At 36.8% G+C, this 22,878-nt stretch overlaps 1 protein-coding gene across 3 annotated transcripts in view; it reads right to left on the bottom strand.

Moving 5' to 3' along the window:
- The window catches only part of PIP5K1B (phosphatidylinositol-4-phosphate 5-kinase type 1 beta), a 98,122-nt gene that overhangs the window by 10,803 nt on the left and 64,441 nt on the right, over positions 1–22,878 (bottom strand). For all 3 annotated transcript variants that reach the window (XM_036403510.2, XM_036403511.2, XM_054517937.1), the window contains 7 exons: positions 22,056–22,355; positions 13,587–13,798; positions 11,871–11,954; positions 11,711–11,759; positions 11,163–11,247; positions 7,068–7,223; positions 6,173–6,317 (listed from right to left, as the gene is read on the bottom strand). In XM_036403510.2, the coding sequence (XP_036259403.1) occupies positions 6,173–6,317; positions 7,068–7,223; positions 11,163–11,247; positions 11,711–11,759; positions 11,871–11,954; positions 13,587–13,798; positions 22,056–22,355 (1,031 nt within the window). The remainder of the gene's footprint in view (positions 1–6,172; positions 6,318–7,067; positions 7,224–11,162; positions 11,248–11,710; positions 11,760–11,870; positions 11,955–13,586; positions 13,799–22,055; positions 22,356–22,878) is intronic.

Consider the following 22,878-nt stretch of genomic DNA (forward strand, 5'->3'; position numbering starts at 1 on the left):
CATTTACTAAAATTTTATCAGAAAGTAATGCTATTACTGAGTTTCAATATTTATTTAATGAATTAAACTACGTCACAGTAAATGTCACATAATTACATTAATCTCAAAATGCATTATTTCCACATTATGCATGGTGTAAATTTTGGCAGCATTTTGTAATTCAAAATGGGGGGAAAAAGAGTAAGGAATTAGGCATATTGTAACATTAGTAACATTGGATTTTTCCATGCAGACACAGTTTACTAGCAGCCATAAGTTCAGAAGGAAAAGTGGGAGAACAAGAGTATATTGTAATTAGTACACACATGCAAGGGAGTGATGTTTACAGAGCAGGTGCATTCTATTACTTTATTCATTGATTGATTTTTTGTTCTCTGCCTTACAGAAATAATGTGAAACTGCAAATGCATCTCCACACAAATCTCATTTTGTAACACACTTGGTCAACAAAGCCGAAACTCTCAAAGGTGTTTTAATGGACTCAGATGTCCCTTATCGCATATCTTACTAGCTGCCAGAAATTAGGCTCCAGGCTGCCTTGAAAACTCAACTGTCAGTTCTGCAGGGACATATTTTAGAAATTCTTACCTGTTTACAGACAGGGTGAAAAGCAAAAATTCTGAATTATAACTTGATATGGAGACATGTTTACAGCCATCAGTCCAGCTATGACTAATTTTCCCCTCTCTTTGTACTATTTTAAGTATATTTCAGATAGGACAGAACTTCAGAAAGGGCAAAACTAGCATGCACAATTCAACATGCAGAAACTAGCATGTAAAGTTGAGATTCAAATGCTCAACAAAATAATGAATCACTGTCATACTGGAACAGGTCTTTACATTCACCACATTACATTCCTTTTATCATGTAATGCACTTGACATTTTTTCAAAAGCAAGACTATTTCTCTTGTACTTGGATGACCTAGGTCCCATTGACTTAGCATTATTCTCATATGTGTAACTTGAATTCTACTGAGTAGTGTAAAAGAGTAAAACCAAAAATCTTGTAAATAATCTCTTAACAGCAATACACATGCTGTCAGCAGTTGGTAACTGAAGTTCAAATTTCTTCAATAGCATTATCATAGCTGCATTTATTGCCAGTTTTAATGCAGCCTGATTTCAATGAGAATGGTAAGGCAAAACCGTATTGGGGGTGGCACAGGAAAGAAGTGAAATCCCCTCACACACAGTGTTTCAGAAAGAGCAGTTTAAAGGAACAGAGTTTTAATACAGTTTCTACCGTGCACTGAGTTCTCATCCTTAATTCTTAGGTTGAATAAGAAAAACCAAGCAAAAAAACCCCCAAAAAAACCCAAAAGAACCCAAACACTTTTACAGGTATTTTCTTGCATTCAGTAATGACCAGCCATAAGGAGCATGCTCAACTATGCTGTTGCCCTCCTCTGGCTAAAACATTCTATTTGATCTTGGTTCTTAATTAAGAAAGAAAAAAAGAAGCAAAAATAATTCCATCATTAGAGAACTGGGAAAGCTTTGTTTTACTTTAAGCAACAATTACACGTTTCAATCATAGTCAAATTTTCTTTCCCATGGGGATACCCCCAGTGACTCAGTGCATCTGTTCATAGCCTTTGAGCATTCAAGCCTTTTTCTTCCACCCAATCATGAAGCATGTGTGAATTTAGTCCACTTTGAATCAGATTCAAACAAAGTTGTCTAAGCTTCAGAAGCTAACAGTAGTGTGTGGACAGAGAGAACATTGAAATTTAACACACAAAAGTTTGTTTATGTAGAACACCAACTGGCAAAAGGGGTGCTTAATATTCCTTACAACAGAAAAAAAACTATAATCCCTGTCACTGGAAAAAAATAGCAGAACAGCATTTTAAGGTCTGGATGCTTCAGGAAGCTTGACTATGTAAGAGAACAAACCCACAATCCCTCAAAGCCTTCCAAAATTCCAAGTGGTCTCCACCAAGAAACAGCAATACAAAGGTAAGACAAAAAATTGAAAAAATATATAGATAAGAAAGAAAGAAGGAGAAGGCAGAAGTCCAGACTACATATACATCTTCCAGAAATGAGGTATAGAATGCATAAAGAGAAAGAAGAAATAGATTTCATGTAGATTTTTTCCCTTAGGCTCAGATGTATCAGAAGAATTCAGCAGTCCTCCTTATATAGATCACAGCATCTTGGCATTGCTCTTATGAGGGAGGTAAAGCACCCCTTTAAGCATCATGGGATTTTGTTTGGGTTTGGGACTGGAGAGTCCCATGAGACCTGCTGAAAAATATATTGAAAGAATACTTTCTATATTCTTGGGCTATTTAAACAAGAATTGTAAAACATCTACAGTTTGAAACATTTTGAAATATTTTAAAGCAAGTTTCAAACATTTCCAGAAGCACCATTGACCTTCTTCAGCTCTTTGCAATTCTAAAAGCCATGTCAGGTGAGACAAGAGTCACAGTGCTTAGGGCATTCAGATTTGTCATCTTTAATTTAATTCATCAGTACTAAATAGGAAAACTTTTCCTGGAAGAGGAAAATATCTGTTATCACTTCTGCTATAAAAATAACCCCTAATATAATATGTAAGTATTACATTTCCTAAGATAAAACAGATAAACCCTTTCAAAGTAGTTTTGGACTAATAATTACATTTTCTAGTGGAAAACAGACCCTTTAGGTACTAAAATATCTCTGCACCAAATATAAACCTACTTGAGGAATAGAAAATATTTGAAAATTTTAATAGGAGCAATAAATTGTCAATTCTGTTCTTTTACTAAAGGAATACTTGAGATTACTTAGGATAAAACCACTTGACTGAGAAACCGCTTCATGGAAAAGATACCAGCTGTCTTCTGACATACAAGAAGGCCTACATTTACTGAACAGCATATGTCATGATTGTCTTTTTTTTTCTTTTTCCTTCTGTTTTTAGATCCAGTCCTTTTTGTGCTGAAAAATACAGCCATTTCCCCCTCTCCATGAATCTTTCATTTTTACTAATTCCTGTTCACACTGTCTGGATAGCACCTTGGGTTTCCTCTACTTTTTCAGCAACTGAAGAATAACTTGGTGAAAATAATCAGCTTGCAGCCTGGAAAAAACACTCCTAATAAGTTGTATGTTTATGACTGCTCTCTTTTTCACTTTAATCATAAGTCCCTAAACACTTCTCTGCACTATATACCAATTAGTTATGCTAGTTTTAACCTGCACCAAGACAGCTTTACAAAAGCCCTCCTCACAAGACACAGCATCAAGAGCTGGCTCCACCTCAGCAAGTCACCTCCGTCTGCTTAACCTCAGCAGCAGCAGTTTCTCCCTTTCCACCCACAGATGTTGAGCACTCCCAAGGAGAGAGGGTGCTGATCACCTTTCTTATGTTATAAGCCATTTGCCTCTCCTTGGGGAAGTATTACATTGGATAACAGAGGGCAATTCTGAAGAAAAAACCCAAATAGGAAATACGGTGTGTGCTTCAAGGTATCGAAAAGTATTATTACTGTCTTTTTAATAAGGAAAATAATACCATCTGTTTTCTAAGTAGTATGGGCACATACTGCTCATTAGTAGGAGTCAAGGAGATGTACAAATATCACATTATTACTAAGCACACAGGACTCTCATTCTTTATTAGCTTAAACCAGAAATTTCTGACAGGTTACAAGCAAATTAATGTACTCTCTACTTTGTGCTATGTTACTTTGAATAACAATAAAAAAGCCTGATGAAGACGATGCCAAACTGTAATTCTAATAAATAACAAAGCAGAATGTCATAGTCAACTACATATTTAAAGATTGAAGGCAGGCTCACATTTGTAAACAAATCTTTAATTCAGGCTTTGTTTCAAAGACTGCTCCAAGCTTTCTATTTTATCAGAGACAAATGGTAAAATGACGAGTCCTGCATCACATAATTTTCTAATATTCAAAAAAAGAACTCTGGCAAGAAAAAACTCAGATCTGAATCTACAATTGACTGCATCATTGTAGCACGGGGGTTTTTTGTGGGTTTATTTCCCTGCTAGCTTTTTTTATGAGAGGACTGAAGTTCCTTGAGTGAACCATAAAAACATAAGCAAAACTTTAGATGTATATATTTTTTAGTGCCAAGAAGAAGGAATGACCTCCCTGAACTGATGCCAAAAGAAGTGGGCACAAAACAGCAGGTGCCCAGAATCTTAAGGAAATTAGTTCATTACTGAGCATGCTTTGCAGCTTTCTTAACTCCTAGCTATGACAGGGAAGCTAATCCTCATGAATTGTACATACTGAAATTGTGACACACACAACTAATAATGAGAATTAAAAACTGCCTCCAGGCCCTAGCTGAAGAGGGCATACCTAGACCAGCAAAGATGTTAGTTGGTAAGCCCCTATGGCAGATCTCTTGGCTACAGTGTAGATGTTTTGGCAGAAGATGTGGAGAGAACCACACATCTGTGAATGCTGGTACCAGGTTTAATATGTCAGAGAATGTGCCCTCTCATGATGATGAAGTCCATACCTGGACTGCAGACACTAACAACCTGATTTTTTAAGATACCCATGCTAATCACATAGCTGTCTTGCATTAGAGGTTATTTAATTGACTGCATCACTACTGGGAAGTAAATGAGTCTAGATGTGCAATCATAGTGTAGACCTGCTATTTTGGAGTATGTTTACAGTACAATATAGTAGAATTACTTATAGGTTTTCTTTACAGTTAATTTTTTAGAGAGTAAGGAATATTTGAAACACCTTAAATCTGAACTCTTTATTCAGACAACTTCACCATTTGCTTTTCCTGACTGATGCTGATACAAAGCAGTTCTGTATTTTATTTGATGCTTAAAGTACTCTATAACTTTATTTCTATCAAAGAAAAAACTTTGTGAAAGATCATGACTATTGAAGTCCTATAGGTAACATAAGTTGAAGTGAATGAGATCTATTTATACTAATGCTTATTCATCAGTAGTTTTATTTCCTAAAGCTTGTGCAGAAAAATTTTTATTCTGCAATAAAAACTTCATCTTCATTACACCCCAAAACATGCTTCATTCCAATTTTTATAGCAAATTATCAGGCATATAGAAGATGCCACATCAGTGAAATTTTTTTCAACGTAATGGAAGTGGAAGCTGTAAATATAACTATCATCGAGTAATGCTGCAAGTCATTTTACTTTTTATGTTAATACAGTTGTCAAATATTTAACAGGATGTAAAAACCTACTGTCTCAAGATTGCTTTTAAAATAACTTGATTTTTTGGGCAACATGCAGTTTACAGGAAAGAACTACATCTTGGCACATTAGTGTGTTTGTCAAATTTATACATTGAGGAGTTCAGTCCAAATTTTTCCAAACAATATTCAAGATGCTTGAATTGCTACCCTTCTTGATGAAAACAGGCAAAGAAATGGCTCAATACACAGTAAAGAGATCTGCAAGCAGGCAAGGTGACCCAACACAGCACACTTCAGGTTCACAAGGGAGCATACAGGCATCTACAATCTCCCAGCAAGATGTACTCGCTTAAGCATGGTACTGAACTGACACAGCTGAAATATATTCAAATACAACTCAAATCACATTTAACCTGGCTCAATAGCATCTGCACAACTTTTCTTAAGACATTCCTGTTTTTATACTTCCGGATTAAAATCAAACAGGCTCTAAGCACACCCGTGGATGAAGTTTCACAGAAATTTACTTCAGAAAATGGTTGTATTGGAAGAATTTAAAGCAGACCATTCAGTGTACATTCACTGTACATTCAGAATAAAGAACAATTTTTCATTTTCCTAGCACATCACCACTTTCTGCAGCTGTTTCTGTCTACAGCCAAGTTATAAGGACTACTTCCTACCCTGACCTTATGGTATGGTTTAAGGCCCAAGCAAAGTTTAGATATTCAATTTAGTTTTGGAACATGAAGAAAAATTCATATAACATTTTTCACCACATTTATGCTTTCTGTTTCATGATTCCCAATTACAATATGTATAATTACAAACAAATACATTATAAATCCTACAAGCTTTTGGCACCCCTCCTTCACTGGAAAGGTTAAAGACTGAGTTACAGAGACACTTGCCCCTTCTGTTTCTTAATTTGCAGAGCCCCCGTTTGTCGAGCACAATGTTAAACTTCTAGCAGAACAGAGGAAAATTCTCTAACATATAGGATTCTAGCCTTTACCTGCTAGAATAGAGTGTAGGTTGATCACGTTGACAGTGATCATCTGCATTCAAGGAAGAAGAAGAAAGTGTGGTTGCCAAGGAAGCTGCTTCAAACAGAGACGGAGTGCTTGGCACTAGATCCGGCTGGTGGTGTGAACCTAGTGCTGCATATGCAGAAATAAAGAACAATGTTAACAAACTTAATTTTAAATTTAGCCCAAGAATCTTCATGTAAGTATATCAAGTCCCATAGTGCCCTCATAAGCTTCTTGAAGTTTCCTAATGTTTGAATTGATGAGATGGTATTATTCATATGCCCAAACTCACACTCTTTCATATTACAGAGTGAATTTCAGCTGCTAACAAGTACATTCAGCAGAATACAGAGTAACTCCAAAGTCAAATATTAAACAGAGGTATGAGTTATGAATTCTTCTCAGTCTGAGGACTATTCTCATGCTACCCAGGGCTCATTTATCAGACTGGATTAGGTAATTGGCTCTGCTTTCATCATGGCTTCAGGCAAGTTCTGAAAGGGGCAAAGTTGTATCTCTTAAAAAAACATCTGGGAACATGAACTGAGCTTCAAAACACTTAATGTGATATGCTTCTTTAGAGGTCAGTGAAAAGGATAACATTGTCTCTGGCCAAAATTTTCTACCTGGCCTGAATACCTTTTTTCAGGATGTCCTGAAATCTGAAAGTTTAACATCATACTACGAACTTTGGTTCTGACTTTGTCTTGCTTCTGAAGGTCCATCTTGACAAATATTACTAACTACCCTCTCCCTAAGAATAACCTGACTCTTATTTGAGAGTTTAGCCATACTAGTAATGTTCTAGTTACAGGACTTCTAGAGCTTATACAAAATTTTTAATAACATAATTCAGGTTGCTCATTTGAAAGTCCGTACCTTCTTCATCAAGGCTGGCATAACTTGGTCCTTCAGCAAGAATGCCATGCTTTTCATCCTTCCACTCCTGGCTAACTGCACACACTATTTCTTGTGATGCTGCCTTTAGGGCTGTGATGGAATTACACCGTTTCTTTGAAGGTGAAGGCTTCAGAGCTGCATTACCAAATGAACATAGATGTTGAATGATGTCATCTTATCTCCCTACACATCTTTAACAGCAAATGAAAAAGTAAGCCATATAGAAAATAAAGGTTTTGAATACAGATGAAGAACATATCCAGAAACCTACTTAACAAACATTACATTTAAACTAGGTATTGTTATTTCATCTGCAAGAGATGCATTTTTGTCTTTCTCAGTTTCTTACTGCTTATTATAGGACAATAAGGCAAGTCACTGGCACCGATGATTTAAAAAGCTTCTATGGAGTACCAGCCCATGTAATCAGAGACAGAACGATACAGAAAAAAAATCCAGAAAATACAAAAATGGAAAAGACGTTTGGAGTATTCAGAGAGGTTACGATCTCTTTTTTGAGCTGTTAACTACTTCTATGTAATGCTACTGAAGAATTTCCACTTCAGACTCATCTGTCAAACATTTATTTTCGGATACAATAAACACTTCCAAAGTCTTGATGGCCTACACACTCAGGTATCAGCACCTCTTTTATAAGTCTTAGCAGGCCCTGCCTATTTAAAAAGCATTTTGAATCAAACTCTACAACTGATCATTGGCACTACTACTGAACTGTGACCCCCATCTGTAGTTCTTCTCCGAAAGGTTGCCAGCTATTTAATTTAGTGTTTTTCAGCTGCTGGCTGCTGATCTCCATGCATTGGCTGAAAAGTTACTTCAGATGCACTATAACACTTCTTTCATTGCTTTACTACAAAGTTCAAATTAAACACATCAAGTCACTTGGCTGAACACTGAAGGAAACAATTAGATACATAGTTCCAGGGTATTTTTAAAAAAGAACATAGAAGAGAGTTGCTGAGCTAGCCTCTGCCCAAGGCTAAATTATTAAGCCACTTATTAAGTTTTTGTTGTTAATTATGCATGGTTGTTCTGTGCACTAGGGGAAAAAACCAGATTCAGAACAGGGCTAAAGTGTTGAAACTGAAATGTCTGACTCAAAGCTTAGAAATAATATTCCTGAAGGCAGGAAGACTCCTAATTTTTTATGAAAGAATAATGCATTTGAACCATTAATCTGTATAAAAGTGCATTAACAGCCCTGTATACAGAGGAAATCAATAAGAGTAGGATACTTAGACAGGTCAATTGCCTGAGAAAATGAGACAGATTAATTAAGATCAGAGAGAAAATTAGGCATGATATACTTTAATTGTACATTGTAGGCTTCAAATACGAACAGGTTGTGTCTTGTCCTGGAACAAATCGAGCAGTCAGAATTAGAAAGAATTGGGGAAAAAAGACGCAGATGTTGATGTAAGATATATGATATTTATTTTGTCAAGCAGGAGGGAGTGTCAAGTAGTAAGGAGCAGACACTCTTTATTCTTTATCAATGCAGAGAAGTTCCTTTGAGTATTGTCTCAGACAGCAGAACTCCCACCAGTTCTTTGGCAAAATTATTCTAAGATTTAAAGAGAACTGGGTCTCAGGAGGCTGCTTTCTCCTTTAAGCTGAATTTTGCTTCACATTTTGTCACATTACATCAATTGCTTCTATTTTCTTATTAATCAATCTTGTAAAATGGATTTAACTTTGAACACTTCAAATTGTTAGTTTATTCTAGTATTTGTAGTAATTTTTGGTTTACTTAAATCTTATTTTGTCCTAGTGTTTGTTTATATTTTGTTCTCTCTCTGTCCACACAGAATTGCTTCTCACTTCAGATAACTAATGAAAATGTTAAGAGACCAGCATAACACCAGTCAAAAAGTATTTGCAAAACACCTTCTATCAGTTTAAGACAATGCATATGTTTAATACTTCTTCTGTAGTATTTGAGCCGAGTGACCATTCCACATTTTAACACTCAAACTCCAAAGCAAATACACTTCCATGAGCAGGATTATGAAACTGCTAAATCAGATCCATTTTAAAGTACAAGTTCCTCTACAAACTAGATAATTCTAGCTCATCAGTTAATACTTATTTGTCAAGAACGCTGCTTTATAAATAAACCTTCTTACTGCACACACATTGAACACATCTCAGCAGTTGACACAGAATGGCATGTGTTGGAAGCAATATAAAAAATCGTTTAGTTCCAAACCCTGCTGAGCCCAGTGACACCTATCACTGCAGCAGATTGCTCACATCCCCACCAAACTGGCCTTGAACACTCACAGGATGGGGCATCTACCATTTCTCTGGGCAAACTTCCCTGTGCCTAATCAACCTCACTTGTAAATAGCTTCTTCCTAACATCTAACCTAAATCTACCCTTCTTCAGCTTAAAGCCATTGCCTCTTGTCCTGTCATTATATACCCTTCTAAAAAGTCCATCTCCAGCCTTCTTGTAATTCTCCTTTAGGTATTGGAAGGCTGCTACAAAATTTCCCCATAGACTTCTCTTCTTTGGGCTAAACATCCCCAACTTGCCTAGTTTGACTTCATAGGAGAGGGGCTCCATCCCTCTAGTCATGTTGTTGACCCTCCCTGGATTCTCTCCAGCAGGTCCGTGTCCTTCCTGTGCTGGGACCCCAGAGCTGGATGCAGCCCTGCAGGTGGGGTCTCAGAGCAGAATCCCCTCCCTCCCCTGCTGCCCACACTGCTTTGGATGCAACCCAGGACATGTTTGGTTTTCTGGGCTGTGAGTGCCCATGGCTGGGTCATGTCCAGCCTCTCACCCACCAGCACCCCCAAGTCCTTCTTGGCAGGGTGCTCTGATCTGTTCATCCCACAGCCTGTGCTAGTATCTGGGGCTGCCCCAACACAGATGTAGCACTTTGCACTTGACTTGTTGAACCTGATCAGGTTCCCATGGGTCGATTTCTCAAGCTTTTCCAGGTCTCTTTTGTCCCTCCTTCACCATCCTTCTCTGCACTTACAACACTTCCAATTGAATTTCCTTTCAATAGCAGGGTCAATTTATAGAGAAATTATCCATCAATGCATTAATATTTGTAAGACTCCCAAAAAGTTTTATTTTCCTGAAAAGCTGCCATAATATATCATGCATACAGGGAATCACTACTTGGGGTTAATTCAAATTTTCTTTTTTTCTTTTAAAGATTCCTTCATTCTACTTAAAATATCTTGGTTTTGTATTGTTTGTCTTAGCCTTTTCCTTTCATTCCTTTCATCTATCTATCCTATTCTTTTTCTTATTTAGAATTTCACAAAATACTTATCATATACATTTCAACCTCCTTGTTGCAGTATCAGTTTTCCCTCTTTTTCATATGCCTTTACACATAATCACGTTTGTTGTTCTGATCTGCCAGGCCTTTAACACTGGTTTTCATGGGCAGGCTCAGAGTTCACAGGCTCAATTATCTTTAGAAAAGTGTATCATCTTTAGACAACATGCAGAGCAACAAAGGCCAGTATGACTTTCTACCAGTGGTAGAAAAAGTAGTGAAAATAAAACCTGATCTGAACTTCTGATGGAAAAAGCCTGTATGAAGGTTTCTCTAAAGTTGGGGGTTTTTTTGGTGGTTTTTGGGGTGTTTTTTGGTGTTTTTTTTTTTTTGTTTTTTTTGTTTTTTTTTTTTTTTTAATTAGTAAGACACTAAATTAATTTTCCTGTTTTGAGTTAGTTTTGCTGGGGATAGTAATTGGTGAGTGATCTCTCCCTGTCCTTATTTGAACCCACCCACCTTTTGTTATACCTTTCCTCTCATCTAGTTGAAGAGAGGGAGTGATAGAGTGTCTAGGTGGTCATCTGAAGCCAATTTTAGACAGCCCTGATGTGACAAAAATATATAGTACATAATTCTCTGTAATTTTACTAATGGAGTAAAATCCCAATTGTCAGAAATTTATTTTCTTGACTGGAGCTACAAAAGTGCTACATGATGTTGAAGAAAGGCTTGTTTCATTTCAAAGACAGGAGCATTATAAGATTATGATTATAAAAAATATCTAAAAAAGTATAAGTCACTACTGTCTTACCTTGAACTTTTTTGAAAACTCTTGCATTCATAAACTTTAAAAATCTTTCTGCATAAAAACTTGGTCTGTGAACTGAAACAGTATCCTACAAGATTAAAAAATATATCAGTCACATTTTCCACAAGTAAGGTGTCAAGAAGAAGCTGGACGCCTCAGGTGAACTATATTATGCATTTTGGGCATGGTCAAAATTAGTGAATCATTACCATTTATGAGTTATTAATTATACAACTATATTCTGCAAAATCTTCCAAGCATTTGAATTTTCTTTTCAAATTATGTATATTTTTCAGTTATAGATTCATCAATGTTCTGCTGGGTGGCTAGACTTGTGTAAGTTATAAGGACAAACAAATATTATTAGTTGTTATTTGAAAGCTCAATAAATAAAACCAGAGCATGTATTGGGAAAATTTCAGCAGCAGCTCAAACCATGTGGTGAGGTTAGACTACAAATGTACCAGAACAAATTTCTTCCTGGTCAACATGAGTCAAAGGTTCACCAGCTAAAATATCAGCAGTTTAAAAAATTGGTAAAATCTACATACCCCATCATAAACAAGAGCTTTCCAAGTATGTTCCAGCTTCTTTATTAACCTAGGTATGTAAAAAACTAAATCAGAACTGCTTTATAAAGCTTCCACTTTTAAAGTAATTTCAGAATATTTTGCTCAGTGAAAATTCATTGAAAGATGAAGTTCAACTTACCTGTAAGACTGGAGAATATCAATAATACCCATAAATAAAAGCAGCTTTTCACCTTTATGGCTTTTTGCTGGAATACCTCCCATTCTAAGAGAAACAACATAGAATATTTTTTAAGACATCTCTGATCACCAGTTACCAGCTGAACTGTACCCTCTTGTACAAACCCAAAGGAGTAGACAATATTCAAGGCAGATGCCACAGTGCAAAGTCAGTCAAATATGAGTCACCTAGTATGCAATGGATTTTGAATAGACAATTTAATGTATCTGGGATTCAGTGATAAATATCCATAATTAAAAGAATAAATACTTCAAGACATGTTTTAGACAGAATTGGAAATATTCAGATGATCTGAAAAGTGGAAGAAAATATCCATCAGTTTATTGCTAAGGAAAATAAGTAACTTTAGATAAGGGAGAATTTTCTCACTTTATTGATCATAGGTAACAAATCACAAAGAGTCTGCAACTTAATCAAAGTCTAAAAGGTTGTTTCATATATTTTTCACTAAAAATTATGTATTGCTGTGCTTTTCCAAAATTTCTTTACAGACAGATAAGTGACAGATAAAGCAAAAGTATCAAGCTGAGAATTCTGACTGTGTAGGCCTCCAGTTGGCCCCAGGTCCATACTCAGCCATGAACAGTCATTCTAAAACCCTCTCTTCCTACTCCAACACCTAGAAAAATGGTCCATTTTAGAACCACAGCATTGTTTTTTGCTCCACTAGCCATTATGCCAATATAAGAGAGATAGTGCAAGGAGCCAGGGAAGGACTACACTTGACAGGATCTGAGTAGGACTATATTAACTCAAGTGGTGTGGGAGCCCAGCCAGTGCAACACCTCTGCCATCATACAACAGCACTGGCCATCTTCTGTGTGAATGTGAATGAGTTGTAAAAACCAAATGAAATAAAGCTCTGTCTAATTATAGTCTAGAGTTCTCAGTGTCTGGAAGCGCTCTGTGAATGCTGAATATCATAATTCTCTCACTTGTTTGCTGTAGGTTTAAGGACAGATTTCTGTATATTAGTTGTATTTAGCTACATAGCTCCCTTGAGAACCAGGAAGAAAAGTAAATCCTTAATTTTAGATTAAATTCTAATTTAAATAAAGGACTGATTATATGCAATGCTGAATGGTGGCAATAATACTCTCATAGCACTTAATATATTATGAAAGAAACAACAGAATAATGATTGTTTATATATTCAAATTTCTATTAAAGTTTTTGCTAGACAGAAAAATAGGAGAAAAATATTGGTTCTTAATCTCAGAAAAGGGAATATATGACTGCACTTTAGTGGTTGATGATACCATTCTATGTACATCAAGTATACTACCTCAAGATGAAAAGAACCCCCGTAGGAATATCCATTTCAATATTAATTTATAGTTTTTGCTTTGGTCTCACAAGGCTGCTTTCAGTTAAAATTAGATTGTAGCTGGGACTCTTGTAATAGTTGTCTGATAGCATTTCTTTTATAAAAGAATGCATGTGTGCATACATAAGTCACTCTGAACTATCATGTATTTAAAGACTATCAATCTACTGACCAACATTCCAATTTCATGCTCTGTGGCAAATCTCAATGATGCAAGGGAAAAAAAAAAGAAGGCTAAATCTTTCAATTCCTGGAATGCAGTGTACTCATGAAAGTTTTGTCTGTTAATACTTTTAAAAGCAATCTTAAGAGCAGGTTACAGCACTTACGTGTTTGTTTTCTCTGTGGTGAAGGAGTCTCCAGACTTCCCGGGACCCTGTATAGATTCCATGGCTGTGGAATAGAGAACTTTCTGCCCTCCATGGCGTTTTGCATCTGAGGTGCTCTGGGAACACTCTCCTTCTCTTTCCTTTGTGTTACTGTTCAATATGTGAATCCCCAGAAGCAGACTGTAATCCATGATCTTAAAACTTTCTAGAACCTACCAAAGAAGGAATGATTATACTGAAACCACAAAAGAATTACACAGCAGCATTTTGCAAACCTGAGTGAAAACAGGCTCTCCAGGCACAAGCTTCTCTTATCAGGAAGTGTGTGAAATTACAGTTAAACAAAAACCTTTCACTACTCATACAAGTCTAGTGCTCAAATTAGCTGAATGCTCTTGTAACAAGTGAGAAAGAAAGATGCACAGCTGAAATGTAACCTGATGTTATTTTGTAGTCAAGGAAGATAATTCCAGGCAGCACCTTTTCCATTATAGCAAATTATTAATGGTTCCATTATATACTTATGAACAACACATTTTTAAAATTATCTCCAATCCACATACAGTCCTCCCTGAGCATTTTTGCCTGTACTCTCTTATCTCCCCTCCACCTCCTATTTGCAACAGAGACAATACTCTTCGAGAATTTTCAAATGTCAACAACAGTATTTGCTGCCATCCCCTTATTAGCAGCTGATGGGATTGGAGTACAAAAATCATGCACCTCTCTACTAGGCTAAATAGAGCCTATCTAAACTCAAAAGACAGGTTTTACTTCTGAAGCATGACTGAACCAACCATCCTTTTCTTCTAGCTCTACCAACCATTTCTGTCTCTGGCAGCATGTCTTCTCTCACGCACAAATAGTTTCATTTGTTTTTAGTCAGCTACAGCATTACGAAGTCTGGCATGCTGTCATTGAAAAGCAACACAGCTCAAGTCAATACCCAAACATGAACTAAAGCAAGCTGCAATCACATCTAGTAATATAACCAAACTGTTCACAGCAACAGTTTAATGTCAGAACAGCAACTGTGTTTAATGCCTTACACAACACTGCTAAGTGGAGGGAGAAACACCAGTAGCAGCCAGGAGGGATATGCTGTGTGCTCACCTCTCCTTTACTTCATGCAGCTCAGCAGTGATTCATGATGTGTTTTGGCCCAATGCCTGAAGATAATGGTGTAATTTTTGTCACAGAATCAAGAGGCAATAGGATGTCTTTTTATGTGAACAAGAAAAAAAGTGATTTTACAGAGATGAGAGCAGATTCCAGGTATATAATTTTGATGAAGATTATCCAAGCATAAGTATTTTTGGTTAAGCAGAAACATCCTTTCTCTTAATGGGGAAAAAAGAGCAATAGGTTTCAAAACTATATGGCAGTAAATCAGTAATTTAGTATGGATCTGTAGGCCTAATCATAAGGTTTTTATGCCATTTACCTAATTGTTGGAAAAATACTCATTGCTCAGATAACCAGAGCAGTGATGGAACAAAGCATAATGTAGAAAGGCACAAAATCAGACCTGATTTTCAGACTCAAAGAATGACTTTAAGACACCATGGGTTTGCTCTTGTGCAGAGAGATCCTACTCAGTGATGCCTTAGTTCAAATGGAACAAGAAAAAGGCTGCTAATGTATGGCCTTGGTAGTCCGCAGCATCTTCTAATGACAGAACTCACAAGGGATTTCATATACAACAAAGGCCATATTCTAACCACAAGATTCTGAAATTTCATTGGGCATTGTGTGGACATGTTGGTGGTTTACAATCATAAATTGCAAAAATAGCATGGCTAACAGGTGCAAAGGCACTTGGTTCCAAAAACGACTAAAATTCTATTTACTGCTTATTTATTGCTACACTTTACTCCAACTTTCTCAGCAAGAAATTACAACATCATGTATTCATTAAAAAATATGTAATCAATGAATATTTGCCATCAAATGCTAAAACTAAGTTCAGGATAGGTTGAAAAATAACACCTTAGTAAGCAGCACTGTTCACGCAAAACCAGAACAGGAGTTAGTCAGGCTTGGGAAAAGCATTGCCACATTTATTTTACAGTTATAAATTACTGCTGACAGTTCTACCTTCAGCATATTCTTTACTGCATTTTGAATTAGGTCATGTTAGACACATGATTTTACTGCACTAATTACATAACCTACATCTATGATTGGATGTAGTCTCATGGGAGGCTATGCTGTAATGAGCTACTCCTTCTTCCACAGGGACATCTTATGTGATAAAATTAATGCTTCTGACTCCATCAATTCATCACTGCCACTTAAACCATTACTACTTGTACAGTACAACAGATCATACCTTGACAATTTATGATTTTGGCATAGGATTACCGAAAAACGTCATAAAACCAAATTTCATTATTACAGTTCATTAACAGACTGAAATACCTTCACATCCTATGGATTAAGTGCAGTACAAATTCTTATAAACAGCACACAGCATAAGAACCCTTGTCCCCCAGACACTCTGTTCATGGCCCTACTCAGAGGTGGCATTACACTGTCCACAAAGTGTCTTCAGGATATCATGACATGATCTGGCCCTGTCTGCCTACAGCTTTTGATGCCTACAGTTCTGATTACTTCCCCTTAGAAACGTGATAACCAAACCAACCACTCCTTAGGCAAATTAACCTTTTTGACCATATCTAAACACATTTCACTCCCCACTTGTTTCTAATGAAAGTTCTGGTAAGAAATAACTAACCAGAATAACAAGGAAGAATCTCACAGATCAGCACTCAACAAAACTTTGTGTCAAACTCCTCAGACTGAACTAAGACAGTAAATCAGTTGGATTTACGGATGAATGCATCTGAGGTGTTCTCACAAATGAATTTTTATTAATATTTAAAATACCAAATTGTGACAATTTTAAAATATGTAAGTAACATTTTGCACACACAGTTGTACAAAATAATCTATTTCAACAAGGAACAAGTTACAAAATGCAGAACATCAAGACATTTATTTTCCTGTGCTGAGGTTTGCTTACAGATACTTTTGATGATTTTAGGACTGCTTTTGAGATGCAGCAGCAAGTTTTTGCTACAGAGGCACCAAAACTATAACCTAATCTAAGGAAAAAACCCCACTCAAATAAATTACAATATTATATGGCTATATTCATAGCAAAAGAAGAAAGCCCTGCAAAACACATGGCTCTGTCCATGTGAGATCACTAGAAATTGACATAAACTCCTAGAAATACACTACTTATATAGGTAAAGGGATCCCTGTCTTTGCTCATGTGACCATTCTGACATGTTCCTTGCTGGCAAAATGGCACAGTGGGGTTTCAGCAAGAATGATCTTAATCATGCTGTGTACTAACAAGTGATGGATTTGATAACAACAAGTAAACCTTCAGTTCATTAACTTAACATTAAATTGTTCATCTTGGTAGTACTTATATATATTAATTCACTAGCTACACAGAATCTGCCAACACAGTGTTGTTACTTGGTCACCAAGTACTGCTGTCAAGGCTGACTTCAGCTGCTCTGAAACCTTCCAGATGGCGACACTCATCCCTTGTAGCCTTAAGCACTATTTTGTTTCATACCACATAAAAACCCACAGTAAAACGGCATCACAAAATACGTTGCTTCAGAACATAAAAAATTAACTCTCTGAATCAGATTTTCTTTTCTCAGAGCTTAATCAGATGTTAAACTATTCTGTGAATCATCTTAGACATGGTTACGCTCCACTATCTCAGCCACTGACTAACCGAGCAAAACAAGTATTTCTGCCATGAAATGTCATTTTTATTTTATATGCAGCCAGCCCAAACTACACACTATCTGACAGAGAAATCTGCATTTACATTTGCTATCCATGCAAAAACAGCATGCAAAAAAGTCATCAGATCATTTTCATAAAAGGGTCAAGAAAAATACAACTCAAAAGAAAAAAATTAGAAGCTTATTTAATGAAAGTACTAAATGGATAACCATGCAAGGAAATTTTCCTCTCCTACAAGCATTCTGGAAAAGTGACATAGGAATTAACACAGTAGAAAGAAGACTGATTTTACAGCATATCAATCATTATTATTCAACATAATGAGCTATATGAAACTAACACAAATTAAAGGACTGTGTCACAAAATAACCATGTCTTAGGAACAAGTTCACAAATGTCAATGCCAAAATATAGGTCTGGTTTAGAAAAAATCTATCCTAAGAAAATGAATCATCACATTCCCATCTAAACATATGTGGAATCACTTCCCATTTCAACAGAATTCTCAAAATATATGGTTAATTAACACTCCAAAACTAACAATCTGGATTCTGATTTTAAAAGGGGAAGTAATGAGAAATTCCTAATGTCAACTGATATGACGGGAGTGATAATATATAAAGATAAAAGAGATCTACAGCATTGTGCTATAGTCGTTTCCCTCAAACTACCATTTCTGACAAAGAGGCCCTTCATCTAAGATTAGTATGTTCTCCATCTCCATGCCGCATCATGCCATCTTTTATTTCTGTCCTATACTGCAGTTTAATATTTCATTAAGTTATGCCAACACTACTGTTTGTAAGGATATGCTGTACAATGGGTCACTGAAGTTATTTGGCTTGAAGATTTGTGTAGGTCCTTTGAGGTAGAAAAAAGACAAAAACCTGCAAAACACACCACACATGCTACTAAGGGATTTGAAAAATTCTGTGGATAAATTTGGTCATACAAGGTCTGCATCACATTCGCTAGAGCACAAAACAGATGTGCAATCACACCATAAAACTTTTGTAGCAACGGGCTAAAACAGCAGTGATGAAAATAACACCTAAGTCTCAAATTTAGGAGATATGATCCTCTTTAAATTTCCTTGTCTTTACAGCTATCCTCGTTAGTCACTTTCAAAATGTAATTTCCTCAGAAAAGTCCAGTGGTTTTTGCCATAAAGATAAAATGCAGACTCTCAAAACCCATTAATTTCTAAATAGTAAAAACACCTTCAAATTATTTTTTTGCTCTTAAAAATGACATGACCACAATTTGATTAATTGTTACTGCTTCTCCAAACAGGCAAGGATACTTGCCAGCTACAGAAAGTCTCAGCAATAGTCTGGAATTTGAAAGCTAGTTCAGATTTTCAATGGTGTACATTGTATATATGATAAATTCATTAATATTCCCTATTTAGGAACACTGTAATATTACACTCCTTGGTTCAGTTAAGGTGCAAATGCTGCAAAATTAACTGTGAGACAAGTTTTCAGACCCTGTCACCTCAAGTGTGAACAAAGCAAGCAGGGAATGCAGGAGCTGAACAATGCTATCAACCTGTACTTGTTCCAGCATGGATAATCTGGAGGCACCAGCCCATGAGGGATCACCACAAACAACTCAGCTCCATTCTCTAATTGGGCAGGTCATGCATCTCCTCACCAGCACTGCCAGGAGGTGTGAAAGGACAGAACTACTCCAGCAGTGGTCTACCATTCCAGCACTGCATTCCCTGGGGAAGGAGCTCTGTTTCAGTTGTCAACATCGACTGTGCTGGCTGAGCAGATGTATCAGGAGGCAAATTCAGCTAAGCAAGGAAGCCACAGCACAGCTTGAATGTGAAGAGCCAGTATGCAGGACAGGAAAGGACAGACAGGCTAGAAAGGAGGAATAGAGAAACATTGTCTGGGCATCTAGGGATGGCAGCTGTGATCAAGGAAGCCAAAGGCCAGATAGAGTAGAGACTTCCAAGGAATATCAAGACACAAAGAAAAGCTGACCAAGGAAAACATGAGTCCATTGGTGAATAAGGCAGAAGATTCAGTAGCAGCAGTCACAGACCATAGCAGGTCCCCACCACCACTATCTTTCATTACCAGGAAATTCTGCCAGGCCTCTGAACTTAGCAATTGATCTTAAGGAGGAGAGGGGCTAGCAGACAAGGATATTTATATTTAAGAACTAGGAGAAAAGTCCATTACTTCCTGATTCTGATTGCAAATATGAGCAATGGAAACACAATCCAAATTTAAGCAACACAGAAGAGATTTTCTTAGTCCTGAAGTACTGGAAAGATCAAAAATTTCCTTTCTTAAATGAATTCTTAATTTCAAGTGCCTACACTAACTTCTTCACTTTGAAGTAGCAGTAAAAAGAGATGACATGTTTTCATGTCCTAAAAAGCTGGTCAGTTATCACTATACCCATCCAAATACCTCATGGGGAGAAAAAAGCAGAGGCAACACTGATGTCCTTTTCACAAAATGGATGGAATATTTCTGGTCTTTTTAAAGGAAGAAATAAAAGGCAGGTAGTCAGATCCAACCTTATTAGCTAAGCCAATTCAGCGATATGAAAGATAACAGTGTCTGCTCCCTCTGTTTTACAAAACAGAGTAAGACTTGTTTGAATAGAAAAAAAAGGCAGCTAATTTTTTATATACATATAACTTTCAGTGTGTTTATATATCTACAGTTACACACAGACATACACTTTATTGTCTATATGTGTATTTATGTAAATACACTGATTATTACAGGATAATTTTCTTCTTTACTTTTAATACTTTTAAAATTTAGCCAGGCCTTTAAGAACTCTAGACTAACCTTGGAGTTGTTAATTTAAGATATACATTGAAAAGGATTATATTAGCACTCAAATAACACATAGCAGGAATTTTCCCGGACTTCCAAAGAATCATTAACAGTCCCTTTATATGTAACAAATAAATGATTGATTCTTGTTTTTACTTTTCAGTCCAGTTCCATCTTTTAGATACCCTCTATTATTTCCAATACAATAGATTTCCCCAAGCTCTGACTGGATAAGTAACCTTGGACAAGTAGGGGGTGCACAGAAATGCATCCACATCCCCAGATGTAACATACTGATGTTACTCTGTCATCACACATGGTAGGAGCTCAGGAAATACTCACTGCAAGAGGCTACAGAGAGAACAATGTGTCGTGTTAGATAAATGTCTCATGCTGAATACACAGCTGAACATTAGGTCACACAGCTTTACAAACCAATCACAAGGCATTGCAGACTTCTGCGATAAACAAAAAATTCTATTCATGTGCAAAAACAATGCTTTCCATCTTGTACCACAGGTGGCAGTGAACAACAAACTCTGATATTGAGGGTGTCTCTTCTATGTGGTGAGTTCAGACTATGTATTTTGCTTTATTATTATGAAATTCTTATGATTTCCCTCAGACAAAGCAATTTTTTTCTTTCCAAAACCCCAGGAATCCTGAGAAGTTCTGAGAGATCTGGAGTCACCCTTTTCCTGCTTTACATTTTCTTACCCATGCTACAGGGGAAAAAAACTATTTTACAGCAATTCTCTCTGCCCATAATAGGAACTGATTCCATTCACCAGGGATTCATTCCTCTCAAAGAGCATCCTCTGAGCGTCCTCTCAGAGAGAGAGGTACCTCTCTCAGGTATCCCTCTTCTGCCTTGAAAATATTTTGTGGACAGCTTTTATGTGGACTTTTCAGCTGAGGAAGAAATTACCTTGCTCAAGAAGTAAGACTGCTACCACTAGGCCCGCCTTCCCATTCCTAAGTAACCAAGAGACATATTCACAGCAACTCTACATACAGTTTATCATGCATAATAAAGTTCCACAGGACTAATTATGTCTCAAGAAAAAATTGGTTAAAATCTCCAAATTGATGGAAATCATCATCATCATCAAATCTACTGGACTTCATTCCTGTATTAACCTGTATTGCCACAGATGGATCAGTGTAATCATAGATGTACATAGAAATAGAGGGATAGCCCTGGAACTTAGGGTTGTGCTAGATTATAAACTTAATGAGTCAGCAATGTGCCCTGGTGGCTAGAATGTCCACCTGTATCCTGGGGTACACTGAGCACAGTACAGCCACCTGGTTTGAGAAGGGGGATTGTCCCACTACACTCAGGATTGGAGCAGCCTCACCTCAAGAACTGCAAGCATGTTTTGGGCTCCACAGTGTAAGGTGGATATTAAATATAAGAATGTGTCCAAAGAAAGGCAACATACACAGTGAAAGGACTACAGGGCATGATTTGTGGGGACCAGAGGAGGATATAAAGTTTGAGGGTGGCAGAAAGGGTGATGCTGATCTCTGATGCCTGGTGATAGGATGCAAGAGAACAGCTTCAAGCTGCATTGGGAAAGTTCAGAGTGGATAGAAGAAAAAGTTCTTCAGTGAGATGGTGGTTTAACATTGGAACCAGTTCCACAGTGAGGGAAGTGCTCATGGTCCCCAGTCTGTTGGTATTCAAAAAGTATATGACATTCTATCTATGACTATGATCTCAGATCACAACAGCTTAACTAAAATACAGGCTTCATCAGTGCTCTGACATCCATAGTTATCCCTCCTTAAACAGCACAAAAAACAAATGGAGGTTAAGTAATCTGTACAGAGTAAATTTAGAGCAGAGGTGAATTCAGAAGTTTAAATTTATACTCACTTGACAATCCCGCTGTAGTGTTTTCATGAGTGCACTGTGTGTTTCAGAGTCAAAATACAAGCCTTCATGCATATCTTGCAGGAAATCCAGGTCTTTGAATGTAGGGTTGGACTTCTCCCTCTCTTTTCTTGATGCTCTGCGTTTGTATGTGGAGCCTTTCAAGTCATATGTGAAATGCATTTTCAATGCTCGTGGCAAAACATTGTTCATGACAACAATTCTAATATTAATGCCTCCTGATTGAACGCAGTACAGCCCATAGAATTTGGGAAGAAGAGTCCTTGGATTCTGGTTCAGATTCTAAAACAAAAGAGATATTTTTAAATATGTCTATTTTCAATGAACTTCCATGCTTAAGAAAGGGTTTTCTTTAACACAAAATACATTAACAAACATGAAGAAAATTATGAATGTTTTCTTATTCAGCACAGTTTCTTCAACCAGTTGATTATCTTTGTGGGTTTCTATTCCAGCAATCTAGCATAGGCACTGCCTTTTTGCCAGGGACTTACAAAGCGCAAAAGCAGAGCAGTAACTACATTTATGCCATGTTTCTCTTTCTCACAGAAAAGAGCAGACTAGGTCAAACCTAAAAGCATCCCAAAGACTTAATTTTTTTTCCTGACCTGAACAACCTTTGTGTTTTACCTGCTGGAAGAAGTCTGGGTTAAATGTAATTCTCATCTTGACTTGGATTCTGAAAAACAGAACCCCTCTCTCCACAAGGCTTTGAACACAGTCAGGGTTAGTGCTAAATGACTAAATTATTTCCAAAGGCATGTGAGGGCATAATAGAACCACAACTGACCATCAGAACAGAAAA

Source organism: Molothrus ater, chromosome Z (genome assembly GCF_012460135.2).
Source record: "Molothrus ater isolate BHLD 08-10-18 breed brown headed cowbird chromosome Z, BPBGC_Mater_1.1, whole genome shotgun sequence".
In the NCBI taxonomy this organism is placed as follows: Eukaryota; Metazoa; Chordata; class Aves; order Passeriformes; family Icteridae; genus Molothrus; species Molothrus ater.